General features: G+C 43.5%; 5 protein-coding genes across 5 annotated transcripts; 3 read left to right on the plus strand and 2 right to left on the minus strand.

Annotated features, from left to right (window-relative positions):
- Window positions 1-536: 536 nt before the first annotated feature.
- Window positions 537-1,856, minus strand: PADG_05761 (uncharacterized protein; the record flags this gene model as incomplete). The annotated part of the gene is made up of 4 exons (XM_010762902.1): window positions 537-1,033; window positions 1,139-1,225; window positions 1,295-1,724; window positions 1,797-1,856. The coding sequence occupies 4 exons, from the start codon at window positions 1,854-1,856 to the stop codon at window positions 537-539; spliced, it is 1,074 nt and encodes a 357-aa protein (XP_010761204.1).
- A 3,183-nt stretch (window positions 1,857-5,039) lies between these two features.
- On the plus strand, window positions 5,040-6,362 carry PADG_05763 (uncharacterized protein; the record flags this gene model as incomplete). The annotated part of the gene is made up of 4 exons (XM_010762903.1): window positions 5,040-5,079; window positions 5,224-5,471; window positions 5,768-5,971; window positions 6,096-6,362. 4 exons carry the CDS (start codon window positions 5,040-5,042, stop codon window positions 6,360-6,362), a joined length of 759 nt encoding a protein of 252 aa, XP_010761205.1.
- Window positions 6,363-9,796: 3,434 nt separating this feature from the next.
- Window positions 9,797-11,752, plus strand: PADG_05764 (uncharacterized protein; the record flags this gene model as incomplete). Its single annotated transcript, XM_010763102.1, has 5 exons — window positions 9,797-9,868; window positions 9,927-10,718; window positions 10,867-11,181; window positions 11,280-11,446; window positions 11,593-11,752. 5 exons carry the CDS (start codon window positions 9,797-9,799, stop codon window positions 11,750-11,752), a joined length of 1,506 nt encoding a protein of 501 aa, XP_010761404.1.
- Window positions 11,753-12,394: 642 nt separating this feature from the next.
- On the minus strand, window positions 12,395-14,883 carry PADG_05765 (anaphase promoting complex subunit CDC16; the record flags this gene model as incomplete). The annotated part of the gene is made up of 2 exons (XM_010763103.1): window positions 12,395-14,718; window positions 14,787-14,883. 2 exons carry the CDS (start codon window positions 14,881-14,883, stop codon window positions 12,395-12,397), a joined length of 2,421 nt encoding a protein of 806 aa, XP_010761405.1.
- Window positions 14,884-15,522: 639 nt separating this feature from the next.
- PADG_05766 (mRNA splicing protein YJU2) lies at window positions 15,523-16,359 on the plus strand (the record flags this gene model as incomplete). Its single annotated transcript, XM_010763104.1, has 1 exon — window positions 15,523-16,359. One exon carries the CDS (start codon window positions 15,523-15,525, stop codon window positions 16,357-16,359), a length of 837 nt encoding a protein of 278 aa, XP_010761406.1.
- Between the last annotated feature and the right edge of the window lie 386 nt (window positions 16,360-16,745).

Consider the following 16,745-nt stretch of genomic DNA (forward strand, 5'->3'; position numbering starts at 1 on the left):
AGTTTAGCCACCAGAATAGTATTGCTTCGCATCGCCTCACAAAGTAAAGAAATTCATCAGAGTTGGAACAGCCTTTTCATGGGCCGAATTCGAGGATTGAATGTATTGGCCGTCAGCGTACACTGAGCGCACCGGGCTGTAGAAGCAGCTTCGATATGCCGGACTCAAACCCGCACGATTACCGTTGCCAATTTCCTTAGCCAGCACAGCAAGACCCCGTCAATCTCTGTTTCCGAGCTGCCGCAATGGCCTCGTATAAATTACTTGCTCGAGATGGGGTGCGCAGGCCAACTTGATATTCTCCAGGATCATCAGTTAGCTCGGAGAGAGAGAGAGAGAGAGAGCGGCGCGCTTCGTGATTCGCACGAATTACTCAGAGATTGCGGGGCCACACCCTAAAAGATAGATATAACAGGTGTCAATTATGGGGTGCAACTTCTTTCAATTGACTATAATTAATATAGCATTGTGTTAAACGTCATCTCCATCTCTTCGTTTTCATGGACACTATATCCTCCCTCAGCCCGTTCTTTTTTCTAGGTAGTTGGTCTATCGTCCGGTGTTTCGGACTCGGATTGCGAAAGAATTTTTACCGCTGATTCGCCGTCGGCCCATGGTCCAGGTTGAACCTCGCCGTTTTCCGTGGCCACCTTACTGGGTGAGCTCCGAGATTGAAAAACTGACATAGAAATGTCGAACGGATGGGGACTTGGGTGTGCGCGTCTGCGTGAGGGCCATATTCTCCTACTTGAAACGGATAACCCAGATCTAGAGTTGTCGGATCGTTTGAGCAAAGTATAGAGAGATCTGCATGAAGCGAAACAGGACGTGATAACCGCTATACTGCTCTCTATCATGGCCCAAAACAGCTTCCAGCTAACAGGTGGATGCATGCCGGGGAAGTTAAGGGATATAATTCTGACGAGGGAGGTTGCAACGATGACAAAACCCAACGAGAACAGGCATATGATGCCTAGTTTCTGATTCCAGGGTAGTTTTGAATTTGCAATGAATGCGATTGGAAGAGCCATAACTGTAGTGTTGACGAGGAATTAGCATATTTTCAAATAAAGTATTCAGACCGAGTAATGATCAGGGCCGTCAATGATCGATTAGACACAGAAAGTTAGGAGCATACTCATAAAATCAGTCAAGATATCAAGTGCCGCTCCGGTTTTCAAAGTGATATTATTGCGGCGTATGTCATCTTTCTCTGCGCAGGGTCCTATTTTTCTTGTTAGCAGCTAGAGTTTCACGACGTGGATGTGTCAAAAGATTTTATGAAATCTCTAACCTAGATAGAACTTCACACAAGTCACAGGTTCCAGTAATAGACTACCCAAGCCCAATATAACGGTAGAAATCGTAATAATCCACCAAGGTTTTCGAAAGCCGGGAATACTATGAAATATTCTCCACATGAAGGACAGAAAGCTGGCCTTGATCGAGTAGATGACGAAATTATAGAGCACATCGACCGTGAATGATAGTTTCAACATTGCGTTAAAGTGATGATTCCATCTAGGTGTTTCAATAGCAAGATTCTCATATACTTCTATATGGTGTACGCAGTACATGGCAACGACATCCATGGCAAAGAGAAATAAGTAACCAAAGGCTGCGAACGTGTCTTCCCAGAATAGTCGACGATAAAAACGCAATCGAAGTCCCAGACGCAGTATCATGAGCACCGAACATACCGCAAAGAAGGACCATTCCGCGAGCTAGAAACAGAAAGGGAAGTTTAGCAATTGATATAATAACAAAATTCGGGGTCACTTTGTATTACTTGCCACCAGGTTTCTTTTAGACATCCCCATGTCCCCTGAGATCTTTCCCTTCGAGCTAACTGCCATGGTGTGGAGGCCTCACGAGACAGTATCCGGGGCATACTTTGTTCGCCCCGACTAGAGAATCCGTTCTCTCATCAAGGAAACCAGACCATGGCAGAAGGCAATATTTAAGACGCTGAAGGGGGAAGAAACTCAGATGGAATGGCCGTGATAATAGAAGCCAGCCTGTGTTAAAAATAAATAAATAAATAAATAAAAATGTCAGATTCAATCCCAAATGTTTCCACGAAAAGTAAAATTTGGTGGGATTTGCTGCCGGCAGGCTTCCCCTTTCAGAGACTTCAGGATGAATATGCTCAGGGATTGGAAGGTGAGAAATATTTCTGGCAGTGGGCAAGTCGCTGATAGTCGTCAAGCCGCGACCACGAGTTCGGTCAGATCGCCTTGACCACTAGAACGATTGGCTTGTTGGAGCCGTCTCGTTGCGCACGTCCACAGCTCTGGGTCAGTAGCGTGCAATTCAGCGCTCTTGGACTCCTATTCTATCAGTTGTTGTCCTGATATCTCGAACCTTAAACGACGATGTTCAGAGGGAATGCCTATGATATCTCATTTTTGGGTCTGAGTCCCCCATACTAAGACGTGGAGAGTTTGTCTGACTTGGGCTGGGAGAGTGGACGGGGGTTAGTAATGCAACCTAGACAACGTGGAGAACGTTGAGAAGGGCGGACTTATGTCAGAAAGGGGATATATATCATCATCAAATCTTCTGCCCTTGACCAAATCAACGGTGTTGACTTGCACTAAAGATTCCTAAATCCAACTGGGGATAGTGTGGAGACAACGCCCAGAGTGCCCCTGGGTTGGTGGGGAAGTTGGGAGGCATCTCCTTGAATTTTAGCTTAGCTATGAAGAAGAGATTAGTACGAAATAGTGGTCCCAGCCTAAAATTTAGCTTCTCGTAATGTGGCTCTTTGGTGGCTGGCAGCTGGGAAAGTCACCAAGGAGTCACAAACCTATGAACGCAACCTCCCGCATTTTCTTGTGGCTTGATGTGGCGGAACGATTCTTCTGCTTGGTATCGAGCTCGGTCCAAATCCATGTTATTGGAGCCCGCTGTCTCTCTGACCATCACCTGGCTGGGAAAGGTCAGCGATCTGATCATTCTGCTTGAGACGCCCCTATCTAGCAAGCTATGAAGGGCGTCTATGACCATATACAGACCTCTCCCTCTCATGACCACTGACATTTTCTATTAGTATATAAATTAAGTCTCTGAGAGCATTTATATATGATAGTTTGGATCATAAAACCTACCTTCTTTGTTAGGGAAATATCATCAGTGACTCGCAGCCGCAGTGTTGACCGCTCAATAAGCTCAGTAGCAGATGAACTGAGCGAAAGTCCCCTGATGTATTTCCTTTAAATGATCTGTCTGTCAATCCCATATCCGGGGATGTTCAACCCTTTCCCTCCTCTGCTACCACAAAAACCCCCCCACTGCGTAACGGCCCCCCGGAACAGGTCTATGATTCCCTGTGTGTAGTTCTGTGGCAATGGCAACACTCTGAAGATATATGATGGAACTGAACAAAATGGACGGACGATGAGAGTCATGGTTTGGATTTCGAAAGTCCAGGAACAAAACCACCAAGGGTAGGTAAAGTCTCCTTCTGCCACCCCCCCTCCATTTTATACTCTGCTTGCAGTCAACTAATTAGTTCGAAGATAGCTCATCCGATGCTCAATATGGGATGTGCAACATGCATTCTTTATCCAGACGAGGCAACAGGAAACAGGAGACATCATCATGCGCTTTGTGTGTCCCGCAGTCGACTCAGGATCGCCGTTTGTAACGATGCGTCGGTGAGGAAGCACTGCATAATCCAATCACCCATCAAGATTCCCAAAATCAAGGAGCGGGCGCTTTTTATCTGAAGGAGATAGATGATATATACAGCGAAGAGAAGCTGTTGAACGGGAGATCAGTTGTTTTGAAAGCAATGCCCCACTGCGTGTCGCATGGTATCAGATAATGGGATCCTCCTCTCAGATCATGATCCATTATCCATGGATGGGCGGACAGGGGGAGAACGACATAGTGTCAAATATCTGCATCACGAACCTTCAACCGATATATCCTACTGTAGCAGCAGTGTAGCAGCTTCAACACCCTATTGTATCTCGCAATGGTTCTCATCTATCACGCATTTTAGATGTATTCGTGAAATCTCTGCAAGATACGCCTAGGCCATTCTACGCAGGCACAAAAGGCCTCCGGAATCCTGCCTAGTTAGTCAAGGGGAAAAGAAGATACGAGTAAAGTAAGCCCAAGGGTTGTTTGTCCGTCCGGCCAATCGCCAACCTTGCCGGAATCGCATTGAAATTGTGCCCCCGAGAAGAAGGGTTGCCGAGAAGCCGAAGCCGAACCTTGAACCTGAACCTGTTCTTTGCCGGGCCTTCAACGGCAGAGGGACCCCGATGTCGGGAGCCAATTCCGCCCAGGCACCCGCGTTATATTTATTTTGACTTGGCCTTGTTTACCATTGCACAACTCGGTTTGGTGGGCATTATGGGTGTTTTTGTGTAACTAGTTATGCTATGCCCATTTGCAGGTCTTTTGTGGAGACCCCAGGCTTTTTCAACTGCTTCCCCGCAAAGTTTTCATCACACTCTCTCATTAATTATTAAGAAAAAGCAGAAGAATGATAAGAAATGCCCAGCACCCGACTGCGCGTTCTCTTGCCCCTTATTTCTTTTCCTAATTTTATTGTTCTGAATTTATCAAGGAACACTCAGCCATACATAACTACTCTCACAGCCTTAGCCTTGTAGACAGCCGACTAACTACCCTTTCTCTGCTTTTGGAACTGAAACATCCACAGCAGCTCCATTATTGAAAACTATTGCAACACAGTCGTACGTATGTGCTCCTGTCGTTTTGTCTACATTAACATCGAACATCCCCGCGTGGCAGTGATCTAGCCTTGGTGCATAGATTATTCAGTGCTGGTCTGGTCACTGCATTCATTGTTCCTTTTAGGCCGCACGTTCCCGTAGGTAACTACACGTGGAAAAGAACGCCCGTCCCGGCTAGGGCAATTTAAAAGAAGAAGCGAGAGAGAGCATGAGAATATCTGACCCTGGGCGTCTTCTAGAACTTCTCGAACGGAGATCTGATTGAGCCGTCTGATTCTCCCTTCTCAACTCGTTCTGTATACGTTCAAATCAGCTCCTGGCAGCAACATGTCTGGCCGTCTAACAGGAAAGGTTGCCATCGTCACTGGTATGTATGCTATGCTAGTGGTACCATTCTACCGTTTTCATTTTCATTACCGTTTTCGTTTTCATTTTCATTTTCATTTTTATTTTTATTTCATATCCATATATATTGGAATTATATAGCTAATGTCTTCGATAAAAATCACAGGTGGTGGCTCTGGATTCGGTGCTGCAATCGCAAAACGCTATGCACAGGAGGGGGCCAAGGTGATTATTGGTGATATCAATGTTGCCGGTGGTGAGAAAGTAGCCTCTGAAAATCCAGAGAGCATCGTGTTTACGAAGATGGATGTGACCAAGGAGGAAGACTGGACTGTTGTGGTTGAGTTAGCAGCGAGCAAGTTTGGCGAAGTAAACATCTTGGTGAATAATGCGGGCACCACATATAGGAATAAGGTCGGTTTCTCAAACATATCTGACCCAGAATCCTCTCGTCCTTCTGTCTAAAGACGGTGGATAAAAAAAGCCCAACCTCATTGCTTTTTTCTACCTTATGCATGCAGACGGCATGCTGACAAGAGGAGGGGGGGGTGGGTTAGGGGGAAATGAGTGACCATTCACATATTTCCTCCCTACACCACTTACCCTCTACCCTGCACCTCCTCCGTAGGCTGCATCCATGAACCTGCAGCCAGCTGAACCAACCTTGAAAAGTAAGCTAACACACCAAAAACTTCCCCCTCTATCTGTAGCCTTCAACGGAAGTGACATTAGACGAATTCCAGCGTGTCTTCGACGTTAACGTCAAGAGCATCTTCCACGCCTCGAAAAGCTTCATCCCTAAACTCATCGAACAAGGCAAAGGTGGCTCGATAATCAATATCTCCTCCACCGGGGCCTCCCGACCCAGACCGGGCCTTGTATGGTACAATGCCTCCAAGGGTGCTGTTTCGAATGTCAGAGTTTTCCTCTATGCTCCTGAAGTAAAGTAAAACAAGATGAAATAAAATAAAAATATATTAAAAGAATGGAGCAGAAGAAGAAAAACAATCACAAACTAACCCTCCCCAAAACCTACAGGTAACGAAGGGCCTTGCTGCTGAATATGGCCCGAATCAAATCCGAATTAACAACGTCTGCCCCTTGCTGTGTGGCACGGGCCTGTTTGAGATGTTTGTTGGTGTGCCGAATACTCCTGAGAACCGGTCCAAGTTTATTTCGAACGTCCCTCTGGGTCGACTGACGGAGCCCGATGACGTTGCGAATATGTGCTTGTATTTGGGCAGTGATGAGGCGGCATTTATCAACGGGACGGATATGATTGTTGATGGAGGAAAATGTATTTAAGGTCTGGGAATGAGCTTTGAGAAGTGAAGATGGGGTTTGAGAAGTGAATAGACTAGCACAACATGAAGTGAAGCATCCGGATGATTGTCAGATATGTTTTAAAAAGGGCATTGTTCTTGCTATCATTAGCCTTCAGTTAAGACATACAGAGTCAGAGAAATTATCAATATTCAATTAGATACAAACTCTCTTTAATAACAGTAATTGGTTACTCACATCTATAGATTTTCAACTGTGAAACAAAGACTCGCAATAGAAGATAAAATGTTTTGTTTAACAGCATTAGAACTACCTAAGCATGTAATTGCTATAATATAGTTCACGGTGGGTCCTACACTTCATTGTTAAATGATATACTTAACATAATCAATCACCTAGTGAGACAGATCATCTACTGAGACAGGTCTCCACCATCCAATATCTTTCTAATTGAATATCACCACAACTAGATAGTAAAACCAGCTAATTACATTATAAATTACTCCTTGTACACTGGGAGCATGTACAAATAGTATGTTCTATAACACCACATCCACTGCACTGTGGTGCTGCTCACTTTTGTGATTACTTATCAGACTGCTCTATTATCTCTCTTTCCTTTGCAATGTCTCTTTGTACACAATTCACCTCTTCTTGAACAGTCAAACTCTCTCTCTAGCTTATATATATATGACATCTTTCTCACTTTCTCTTTTACTTTGCATTTACAGTCTTCAGCTCTTTGTTTTCTCTTGTCAAAATAACAGCAATATACATAGTCATCTGACATTTCTTGACTAGCTGTTTCAAAGCTTGATTGATTGAACTGAGTAGACTCTGTGTACAGTGCTTGAGATATTTCTTAATCTTCTAACTCTGAAGCTTCAGTTGTCATATATTATAAGATGTGGCAGTGGTCCAAGAGGTCTGAGAGATATGTGAGATCTCTAAAAGAGTTGATGTATGTATCTGAATATTGAGCTGAGAAAGAACTTACTTTAAATTATATAAAGCTAGTTCTATAGCTTTAATTCCACTTTGAATATTCTTTTCACTTAGAGCTGCTGTGTGAACTAAAGAATAGATAGTTAAAAACTCATTCTTATCAATATAATTGATGTTAAATCTTATTCTCTTCTCAATCTCTTTTCTATATGCTTGCTTTAATGAAAAAAAATAAACAACATCTAAAGACTGTAAGAAATAAGAGAAATAAGCTGATATATAAAGAGAAATAATCAAGTTTTAAGTGCAAAACTGATTAAACTCAGAATTATTATGACTGTTATATCTATTAAGAATCAAAAGTTGATATTGACTGATCATATGAGCTTGAGTATGTTTATTGAACATCTCTTTAAATCAGATCAATCTCAGCTTATCAATTATTTATTTATTTTCACTGATATCAATTCTTCAGTTGTATGATAATCCATTCTCAAATCAAGAAGTCTGATGTAACTTCTTGAGAATGATTATTGAAGATAATGATCAGTCTATTAAATTAACTTTCTCAATAATAATGACTCATTCTGTATTTCTAGATTATATAAACTTCAAATAGAGAGTCTTCTCTGACTCAGTGATCATTTTAACTATTTCAATAATTCTCATCTGAAATTCAATCTTATCAAAGTTGTATATATTCTTCTGTACAATATCATATTTCTGAATAGTATTCAGTACAAGCTTGAATTATTCTTGAATAATCTTAAAATCTTCACATAGAGCTTGTTAATGATTATATAATCAGAAGAATCAGATTTTTAACTCAGAATGATGATTAATGAATTATTTAATTCAGCTTTCATCAACAGTTTTTGAATTGAAAGAGTTGTCTCAATTGACAAGAAGAAGATTGACTGTTTCTCATATAATACTCATTCAGAGAAACTAATCATATTCATTCATGAAAATTATTCACTGAATAAAAAATAATTTTATTATAAAGATTAGTTTTCAATTTCTTAACTGAGAGTTCTCTCATATTAAATGTTTGTAAAGTTAATGGTAAAGAGTGAAATGAAAGATGATATATAATCTGACAGTAGCTTTAGAACTAGAAATTTGATTTTTTTAACTGCTTTAATAGCTAGAGTAAGTCTTTCTTTCTTGTATAAAGAATTATCATCTTTGATTGCTGACATTTTGACATTTGATCAATTCAGTAGTTAAACACATTACGTAGTGAAGATCTATCTCAGTAGATGATTTATCTCAGTAGATAATTAATTACATTATAGTTATTATATTATTAAAAAACTGAAAACTCAATCTTAAAGAAAGAATTTTTTATTTATAATTTTCATCTATAAAGATATAAATAGATCAATTTAAAGTATAATTATATAAATATTCTTATTCATATGAGTTATTATTTTCTGAAGATTTTAAAATAATTTAAAATTTTCATATTAATTTAATCATAATTAAAATAATCAATTAACTTCAAAATAAAATTTTTATTAATATAAAAACTAACTTCTTAAAGGTTAAATATTAACTAAAGTCTTTAAATAAATAATAACTATATATATAAATTATATTTTTGATAAATAGCTACTAATTAAAGAAATAGTTCTTATTTAACTAGTTTTTTGTTTTAAAAAAAAAATTTATTAAACAATTTTATTCTCTTCAGAGTTAATTTACATGAATTTATGCATAAATTTACTCTCAAAGCGCAGTCAATAAGTCAATAAGCGTAAAGTGTTACACTTCAAACAAGTATATGGCTTCATGAACTGAGAATATTATTTTTGCTTTTAAGAATCAAAATCAGGAGTTCAATTCATGCCTCTTTATTGCAAATTGATGGTATAATTGCGGGTTGAGTTGAATGAGGTTTAACGATTTTTTGAATTCATGGCGGGAATTAGGTTTAACTAATCATTGTGGGAACTGACTAGATGTAAAACCAGAGAATTTTATCTGGTTCCAAGAACTTGCATTTGAGATTTTTGCTCTTTGGACGCTGGTTGAACCCTTCATTGCATTGCCTTTCTCTGTCATATTACATTACTGAGAAGACTCCTTTCCTTCTGAATCTGAATGGCTTCTTGTCATCTTTCTCAACCGTAGAAATCCTTGAGGTCTTTGAGAATGATCTCGGCGATTAATTTCGTTCAGAATGTGGGGTTGGAGCGTAACTAACTCGCCCACTCGTTGGTTGCAAGACTAAGGTATTCAAAACAGTTCCCCTTGGGAGTCATTTAACGCAGCATTCATTTAGAAATCCGCGACATTTCTTTAAAATATGTCCGTACCGGGCATAACCTTGTAAGAGAGGTTAATCGTCGATTATTGAAAAAGAGGCTATGTGCGATCACGTGTGACCGGGGCGACGGCTTACGCCCCAACCATAAAACATCCTTTTTCTCCAGCCGTTCTCAGGTTGTTATTTTTATTATTCATTAAACCCCTTCCCCGTCCACTGGTAAACAATAGTATCAATCATGTCAGTGGCATCAACGATCCATACTTTCACGGACAGTCTGCCGAGCTTTGCGGTATCCAGTGTTGTCTTCGTAAGTTGAAACCGCTCACATCTATCTAATGTAAAGTCTCCGCTCACAACCTTTCAAGGTGATCCTCTGCTTGAGCTGGAAGTTTATTTACAATGTCTTCTTTCACCCCCTCCGCTCATTTCCAGGTCCGCTTAGCCATGCGATGAGCCGGATTCCATATTTGTTCAAATTGTCCTCTGGGACTCTGCAATTTGACCTCCTAAATATGCACAAGAAATACGGCGACGTGGTGCGAATTGCGCCGAATGAACTGGCTTTTTCCCATCCGGGCGCCTGGAAGGATATTATGGGCGCTCACCTGCGGAAGGAAGAAGAACTGCCAAAGTACTTGACATTCTATCGTCCATTGGGGAATCGAAAGGATCCAGTCAGCATCATCAGCGCAGATCGCGAGAAGCATGCGCTTTTACGCCGTGCGCTTTCCCCTGGCTTCTCTGAGAAATCAATGAGGCAACAGGAAGCTCTTATTCGTCAATATCTTGACTCTTTCATAGTGAAGTTGCGTGAGCTGGGAGGGGGTGGAACCAAGTCTCTAGATCTCATGGAGTGGTATAACTGCGTGACCTTCGATATCATCGGGGATCTAACCTATGGTGAATCCTTTGGATGCATCGAAAACGCCTATTTGCACCCTTTTGTTAAACTTATGCTCACGTCGGGGCGTGTTGGGACGTTCCTACAAAGCGCTGGCTATTTACCACCGCTTCTGAGAGCTCTCGTGAGAAAGATTCCCAAGTCGGGAATGGAGGTCCAGTTGAAGATTGCAAAGGAGAAACTTGCAAGGCGAATGGCAGTTGGCAACGATCGCCCCGACCTAATACAGGGCCTACTAAAAAAGAAAGATGAAATGGTAAGTTCTGCATACGAGAAATTGAATGCAGCTTTCTCTCACCCATCCTCGCGAGTACTTTACTCTAACTCCTAAGGCTCAATCCTCTTTATACAACAAACCTTGGAAACATCCTTGCTCCATGCTAATCTGTGTTCCCTCTCATTAGAATATGGGCGTCGATGGGATTGCGATCAACTGCAGGCTTCTCCTTATCGGTGGTTCCGAAACAACCGCAACACTCTTGTCCGGAGTAACCTTTCTGTTGCTAACCAATCCCAACACCCTCGAGAAGCTAACAGCGGAAGTCCGCTCAAATTTTAAGAATGAATCTGAAATTACCATTAATTCCGTTAATAGGCTGTCATATATGCTTGCTTGCCTTGACGAGGCACTGCGGGTGTATCCGCCCGTGGCCATTGGGTTACCTCGTGTTGTCAACAAAGGTGGCTGCAGCATAATTGGACAATTCGTCCCTGAAGATGTCAGGGGCTCCCTCCCACAACTATTTGCAAAGGGGAATTCCAAATATTTTCCTGTTTCTTTAATATGCGCAGACTGACAAAGTGTACAAATCCACAGACAGTGGTTGCAATCCACCATTGGTCAGCATACCATGACGAAAGACACTTCACAGACCCCTTTGCATATCATCCGGAACGGTTCCTGGGTGATCCTAAGTTCGCAAACGACAAGCGCGACATGTTCCAACCCTTCAATGTGGGTCCGCGAAGTTGCATTGGCAGAAGGTAAGTATATAAAGCCACCAGGGTCACATAAAACTCTCCACATTCCCTTCTTAAGACCTCCCGCTCCTCAACATTAGGTTTCGGTTCAAATTCACTCTGGCTAATCAGTTATATTTTCCTTTCATCGATGGCCCTTGCCCTTGCAGCCTAGCATATGCTGAAATGCGCGTCATTCTCGCGCTTATAATCTATAACTTTGACATGAAGCTCGCCCCAGAGAGCGCGGACTGGATCCGGCAGCAGAAAGTGTTCATGTTTTACACGAAAGGGCCGTTGAATGTTTTCCTAACACCAGTTCAGAGATAATTTGAGAGAGAGGGGGGGGGGGGGGGGGATGAGAGAAAGAGAAAAGAAACGTCGGTAGGACAGTGACGAAGGCTCTGTTGCCAGATGCGTATCTTCAAACTGTTTGAACGGCGTTGAGTTGATGAGTTTTCTGAAAGTATGACTTCTTCCACTTATCGCGGCGAACACGTGACAGTGGAAGTTTGCTTACCAGTTAAGGGAATGGATTCTGACAATTTGTTTTCATGAATGCAGGGATTTTTAAGGTCTAGAGATATCAGAGTCCCTTTAGCAGCTTATTTCGCTTTATATGATTGCATTTACTTTATTCACTTTTTTTGTAATTCTTTTAGCTAATCTTTCAGAATCAATTTACTGTCACACATACAAACCTCAGAACAGATCAATCGAATCAAAATACTTTAAATACAGGCAGAGTGAGAGATCAGAATACAACACCTGCAAGGCTAGTTAAACCCAAGTGATTTAAAAGTTGGAGAGGCAGGCACAGGCAAATAATGCTTTGTATCTTCCTACTTTATACATATATAAGAAGCTCACAATGGGTATCAGCTGTCAATCATCATCATCACTCCCATCATCCCACAGCCCCAGACCAAAACTGGCAAAAGGAAATTACTTTCGCTGAACGTTGGCCATCAATTACCACCCACCAGGCCCGTGGCGAGCGGGACTCCGCCGCCTCGCGGCAAATCTTGTTGACCGCGTTCTAGATGGCTCAGCAGCAGTAGCATCATCATCATCATCATCATCTGCGGCATGGGAAATATTCCTACCATGCTGCGCCCCTGTAACCTCGCGCTCCCTCCCCCTACCAGCATGCCTAGATCTGGCACGGTTCAGAGCCGGGTTCAGCAAATCCTCCGCTTCGTCATCCAATTCCATCTCGACCCTCTGGCTATGGTCTTCGACAATACCGCTGCGGGAAGCTATCCCGGGCTCGGGATTGACGATTTCATTCGTCCATTCTTCTTCAGAGGCAACAACATGCCTCCCTAAGCCACGCGATTTAGTTCGAGTGACTGTTTTGTCCCTGGTTTTCTCCTTTCCTTTGCTGGATATGCCCCTCTCCCTGCCGCTGCCGGTTGCGGTTTGTCGGGCTGTAGGTGGAGATGCGTAATCCTGCTGTTCCTGCTCGATTTCCCATATCTCGAGGCCTCTGGAAAGTAACGTTCCCGCCACGCCAGCACCAGCTGCAGCATCACTGCCACTAGCGCCTAGGACACGAACCGCCTCATGTAATGCAGTAACAGCCTGCATAGTACGTCCTAGCTCAAGTAATACCAGCCCACGGGCCGTGTGTAAAGATCCAGTAAGCCCTCTATCCTCATAGCCACCAACGCTGGTAGAGCCCGCGGACACCAACCCACCCGCTCCCGCAGTTGATATAGCTGCTGAATAACCGGTTGCAGACCCACCAGCTCCAATTCGAAGCGATTCATCAAACTCCGCGAGAGCTTCTTCAAAATGACCCAAGCGACGCAGAGCATGACCTAAATTAGCTCTCGTTGCAAGCCATGCTCCCGGATCACAGTTTAGTACCGTCGCTAGCGCCAGGGCTTGGCGAAATAGTTCAACAGCTCCCTCAAGCTTGTTTTCGTGGTACAACACTACACCCAGTTCATTAAGTACAAGCGGATCGCCACCTGAGGGGGGAGAAGGTTGTTCTCGAGATCCTGTTTCGTTAGAAGATAGGAAGGTACTAGATAATGAACCTGATGACATGGAATAGGCTGCTGATAAATATTCGTGGGCGAGAGACATGTTGTTCAGAGCAAGATGCTGCATTCCCAAAAAGAGCTGGGGGAGGTGACTCCCTTGGAATAGTCGTGCCGCGGTGCTGTAGGCTGCAATTGCCTGGTCATGTTCACCCTCCGCAGCGAAAGTGTGAGCAAACCCAATCCATGCTGGAGCTGAATGTGGATCTAGGAGGGAAGCCTTCGAAAAAAAGCGTCGAGCTTCAGAGATTTTACAAACTGACATGTAGTATATACCTATAGCAAGATATGTATATGATTCCTCTGGAACGTTATCGGCCAGAGTATGCGCAAGTAAGAATAGAGCGTTGGTAGCGCCTGTCTCATAAAGACAAGCGAGATGAAGGGGATAAACTGCGGGGGAATGTCCTAGATTATGACCTTGGCTTCCTTGAGAGACGAGCATGGACACGGAATCATCTGAGGAAGAGAGGATGCTGGAAGTAAGGGCCAGTGCCTCGGGGAATCGACATTGTGTATAGAGTGTTTCTGCACGAGAGAGTAGAAGGTCGGGGTTGTCTGCGAGATTGTAATGAGTTGATAACGTTTCTGTGGCGTAGGACAAAGCGGAAGGGGAGGAGTATTTCGATAGGCGAGTCGTATAAAGGAGTTTGGTAAATTCGGCGGCCTCTTGTGATATTGAGGGGTCGGTAAAACATGATATTGAATCGAAATCGAGGGATTCCAGAAATTCAAGTTCCTCCGCTGGGGACATCAGGGAGTTCTTCATAACCTGGTCAAACGCCTCAAAGCACTGCACATCAATCCGTACGGCATCCTTATAGCAGTCTCTTGCTCGATCAAAGGCATTCTGTCGTGCATAGCATAGACCTCGCAGATAGCACATGGCAGCCTCAAACTTGATATTTTTGGCATCTTCCCGTTCCCTTTCTTCGCTCCTTTCAATGCGGTCTGTCCGAGAAGAAGCACTTTTCCCATTTCGCAACGTCACATTTGAGTTTCCGTTCAGATGTTGTAGTTTCCGCCGTGTGTTGCTGGAGCTGGTTATCAGATGCGTCGGATTATGATCTCCAAGAATGGCGAGGGCTTGATCGAATTTATTTTGCTTGATATAGCAGTGCGCTGCCAAATATCTACACGACGAACTTCGAGTGATCAAATCCTTCTTCGACAACAATGCCAGTGCTCGAGTGTAATTGTTGTGCGAAAAGTGCACCTGCGCTAGCCAAAAAGCGTCATTGTCGCTATCTAGGAACCAGTTAGCTAGTTCAAAATCCAACCTTGAAAAATATTAAGCTAGATAGCAGCAGCCTCACTTGTAAGGGCGAGCACCTTATCGCCTATGTAGATAGCTGCATCATGCTGGCCTTTGTTCAGGGCATCCTGCCGCCAGCTGCGGAGATAGGCCTCCATATATTATTGTCTAGCACGGTACACCTCACAACAGGGCTCTCGGATAGCATCGATCCCCCAGGAGAAGTAGTGCAACACGCATAGACGTCTCGGGAATACCCTCCTACGCAGGGTCTTTTCAGTTCAGAAGTAGAGATGCTGAAGATGTTTCGAGCTGTTGCAAGAAAAACCGCTGTTCGATGTTTGACGGAGGAAGAAGCAACAGGCATGTGGTCTGTGCGTTTGTTGACATCACCTGGTGAATGGCTTGGCGGTATTGGTACGGTAAGGGCTGTATTTGAATAAATGCCGGCGCCGATGAACTGAAGGTGGTGGCATATACAATTCTGCGGGGAACGATGAAAGGCTATTGTCACCAGTGCATTTGTATTTTAATATCCAGCGCCGTTGGGAGATAGCTGAGATAGAAAGAAATCATCCCATATGTTTTTGCCATTTCGACCAACAGAGTTTAATATCACGTGACATAGAAAGTATACCATATCTTCGTGGCAACAACGTCGTAACTTTACTCAGCTTCAACATCTCTCTCTCTCTGCCATTTTTTAACATTCTCAGACATCGCAATATAATCTGTTCATACACGCAAACCCAACGTCGCCTTGCAGATATTCATCTTCTCCTAATCTCTAGCCCACCATGTCGGAACGCAAGGTGCTCACGAAGTACTATCCCCCAGACTTCGACCCGTCTCTTATAACCCGGACGCCCAAACATTTGCGGGCAGCTGGTCCCAGGCTTATGACAGTCCGCCTGATGGCTCCCTTCAGTCTCAAGTGCACAAACTGTGGTGAATATATCTACAAAGGTCGCAAATTCAACGCACGGAAAGAAACCACCGAAGAGAAATACCTTAATATTCCCATCTACCGCTTCTACATCCGCTGCACACGCTGCAGCAGTGAAATTACCTTCAAAACAGACCCCAAAAACATGGATTATACCTGCGAGCGTGGCGCAAAGCGCAACTTCGAGCCCTGGAGAGAAGCTAAAGGGGATGAAGTGAATGAGACCGTGGATGAGACCTTGGATAGGTTGGAAAGGGAGGAAGGGGAGAAGGTGGAGAGAGAGGAACGGGATAAAATGATGGAGCTGGAAGAGAAAATGCAGGATTCCAAGCGCGAGATGGCGGTGGCCGATGCTTTGGATGAGATTAGGACGAGGAATGCAAGGATTGAACGAGAGGAGAGGGAGGGTAAAGAGGAGGCGGCGCTCTTGAGGGCACAGAGGGAGGCCGATGAGGAGAGAATTAAGGCGGAGAGGGAGGACGAAGAGGCAGCAAGACGGGCATTTATGACGGATGATGGAGAGAGAGTAAAGCGGTTGGTCGAGGATGACGAGGGAGGTGCATTTGATGTGGCCACCCCAGCTGCCGTCAAGCCGGATACGCCACTTCCGTCCTTTACGAGGGTGCGGAAACCGAAGAAACCATTTAATGCGGGTCTTGGGATTAAGAAGAAAGCTCCGTTGGTTTAAGAGTCGATTATTTTGTTTTCGTATCCGAGCATATCCAAGGCGTTTTTGCTGTGGTTGGCGAATTTAGGAAAAACACGGAATACCATGGGCATTTTTTCAATTTTACTGTCACAATAGATGGAGTCTTTGTTTTTAATCCCCCAGGAGGCTTGATTACGATGATACATGATAATAATGCAAATAAGGAGAAAGAAATGAAATTCAGATAAGATTAAAAATAAGATCGACATAACCAGACGCAAGGAAGACAATTGAACCATCCATAGCCAGTCCGTTACAATGGAACCCCCAAACCCGCAGAACGCCATGCTAAGGAATTTTTGCATTTTACCCATATTCAGCCTGCAATTCATTCCAGAGTCGTCCGTATTAAGCCACGGTATTAA

This window comes from Paracoccidioides brasiliensis (genome assembly GCF_000150735.1).
Source record: "Paracoccidioides brasiliensis Pb18 unplaced genomic scaffold supercont2.7, whole genome shotgun sequence".
Classification (NCBI taxonomy): domain Eukaryota; kingdom Fungi; phylum Ascomycota; class Eurotiomycetes; order Onygenales; family Ajellomycetaceae; genus Paracoccidioides; species Paracoccidioides brasiliensis.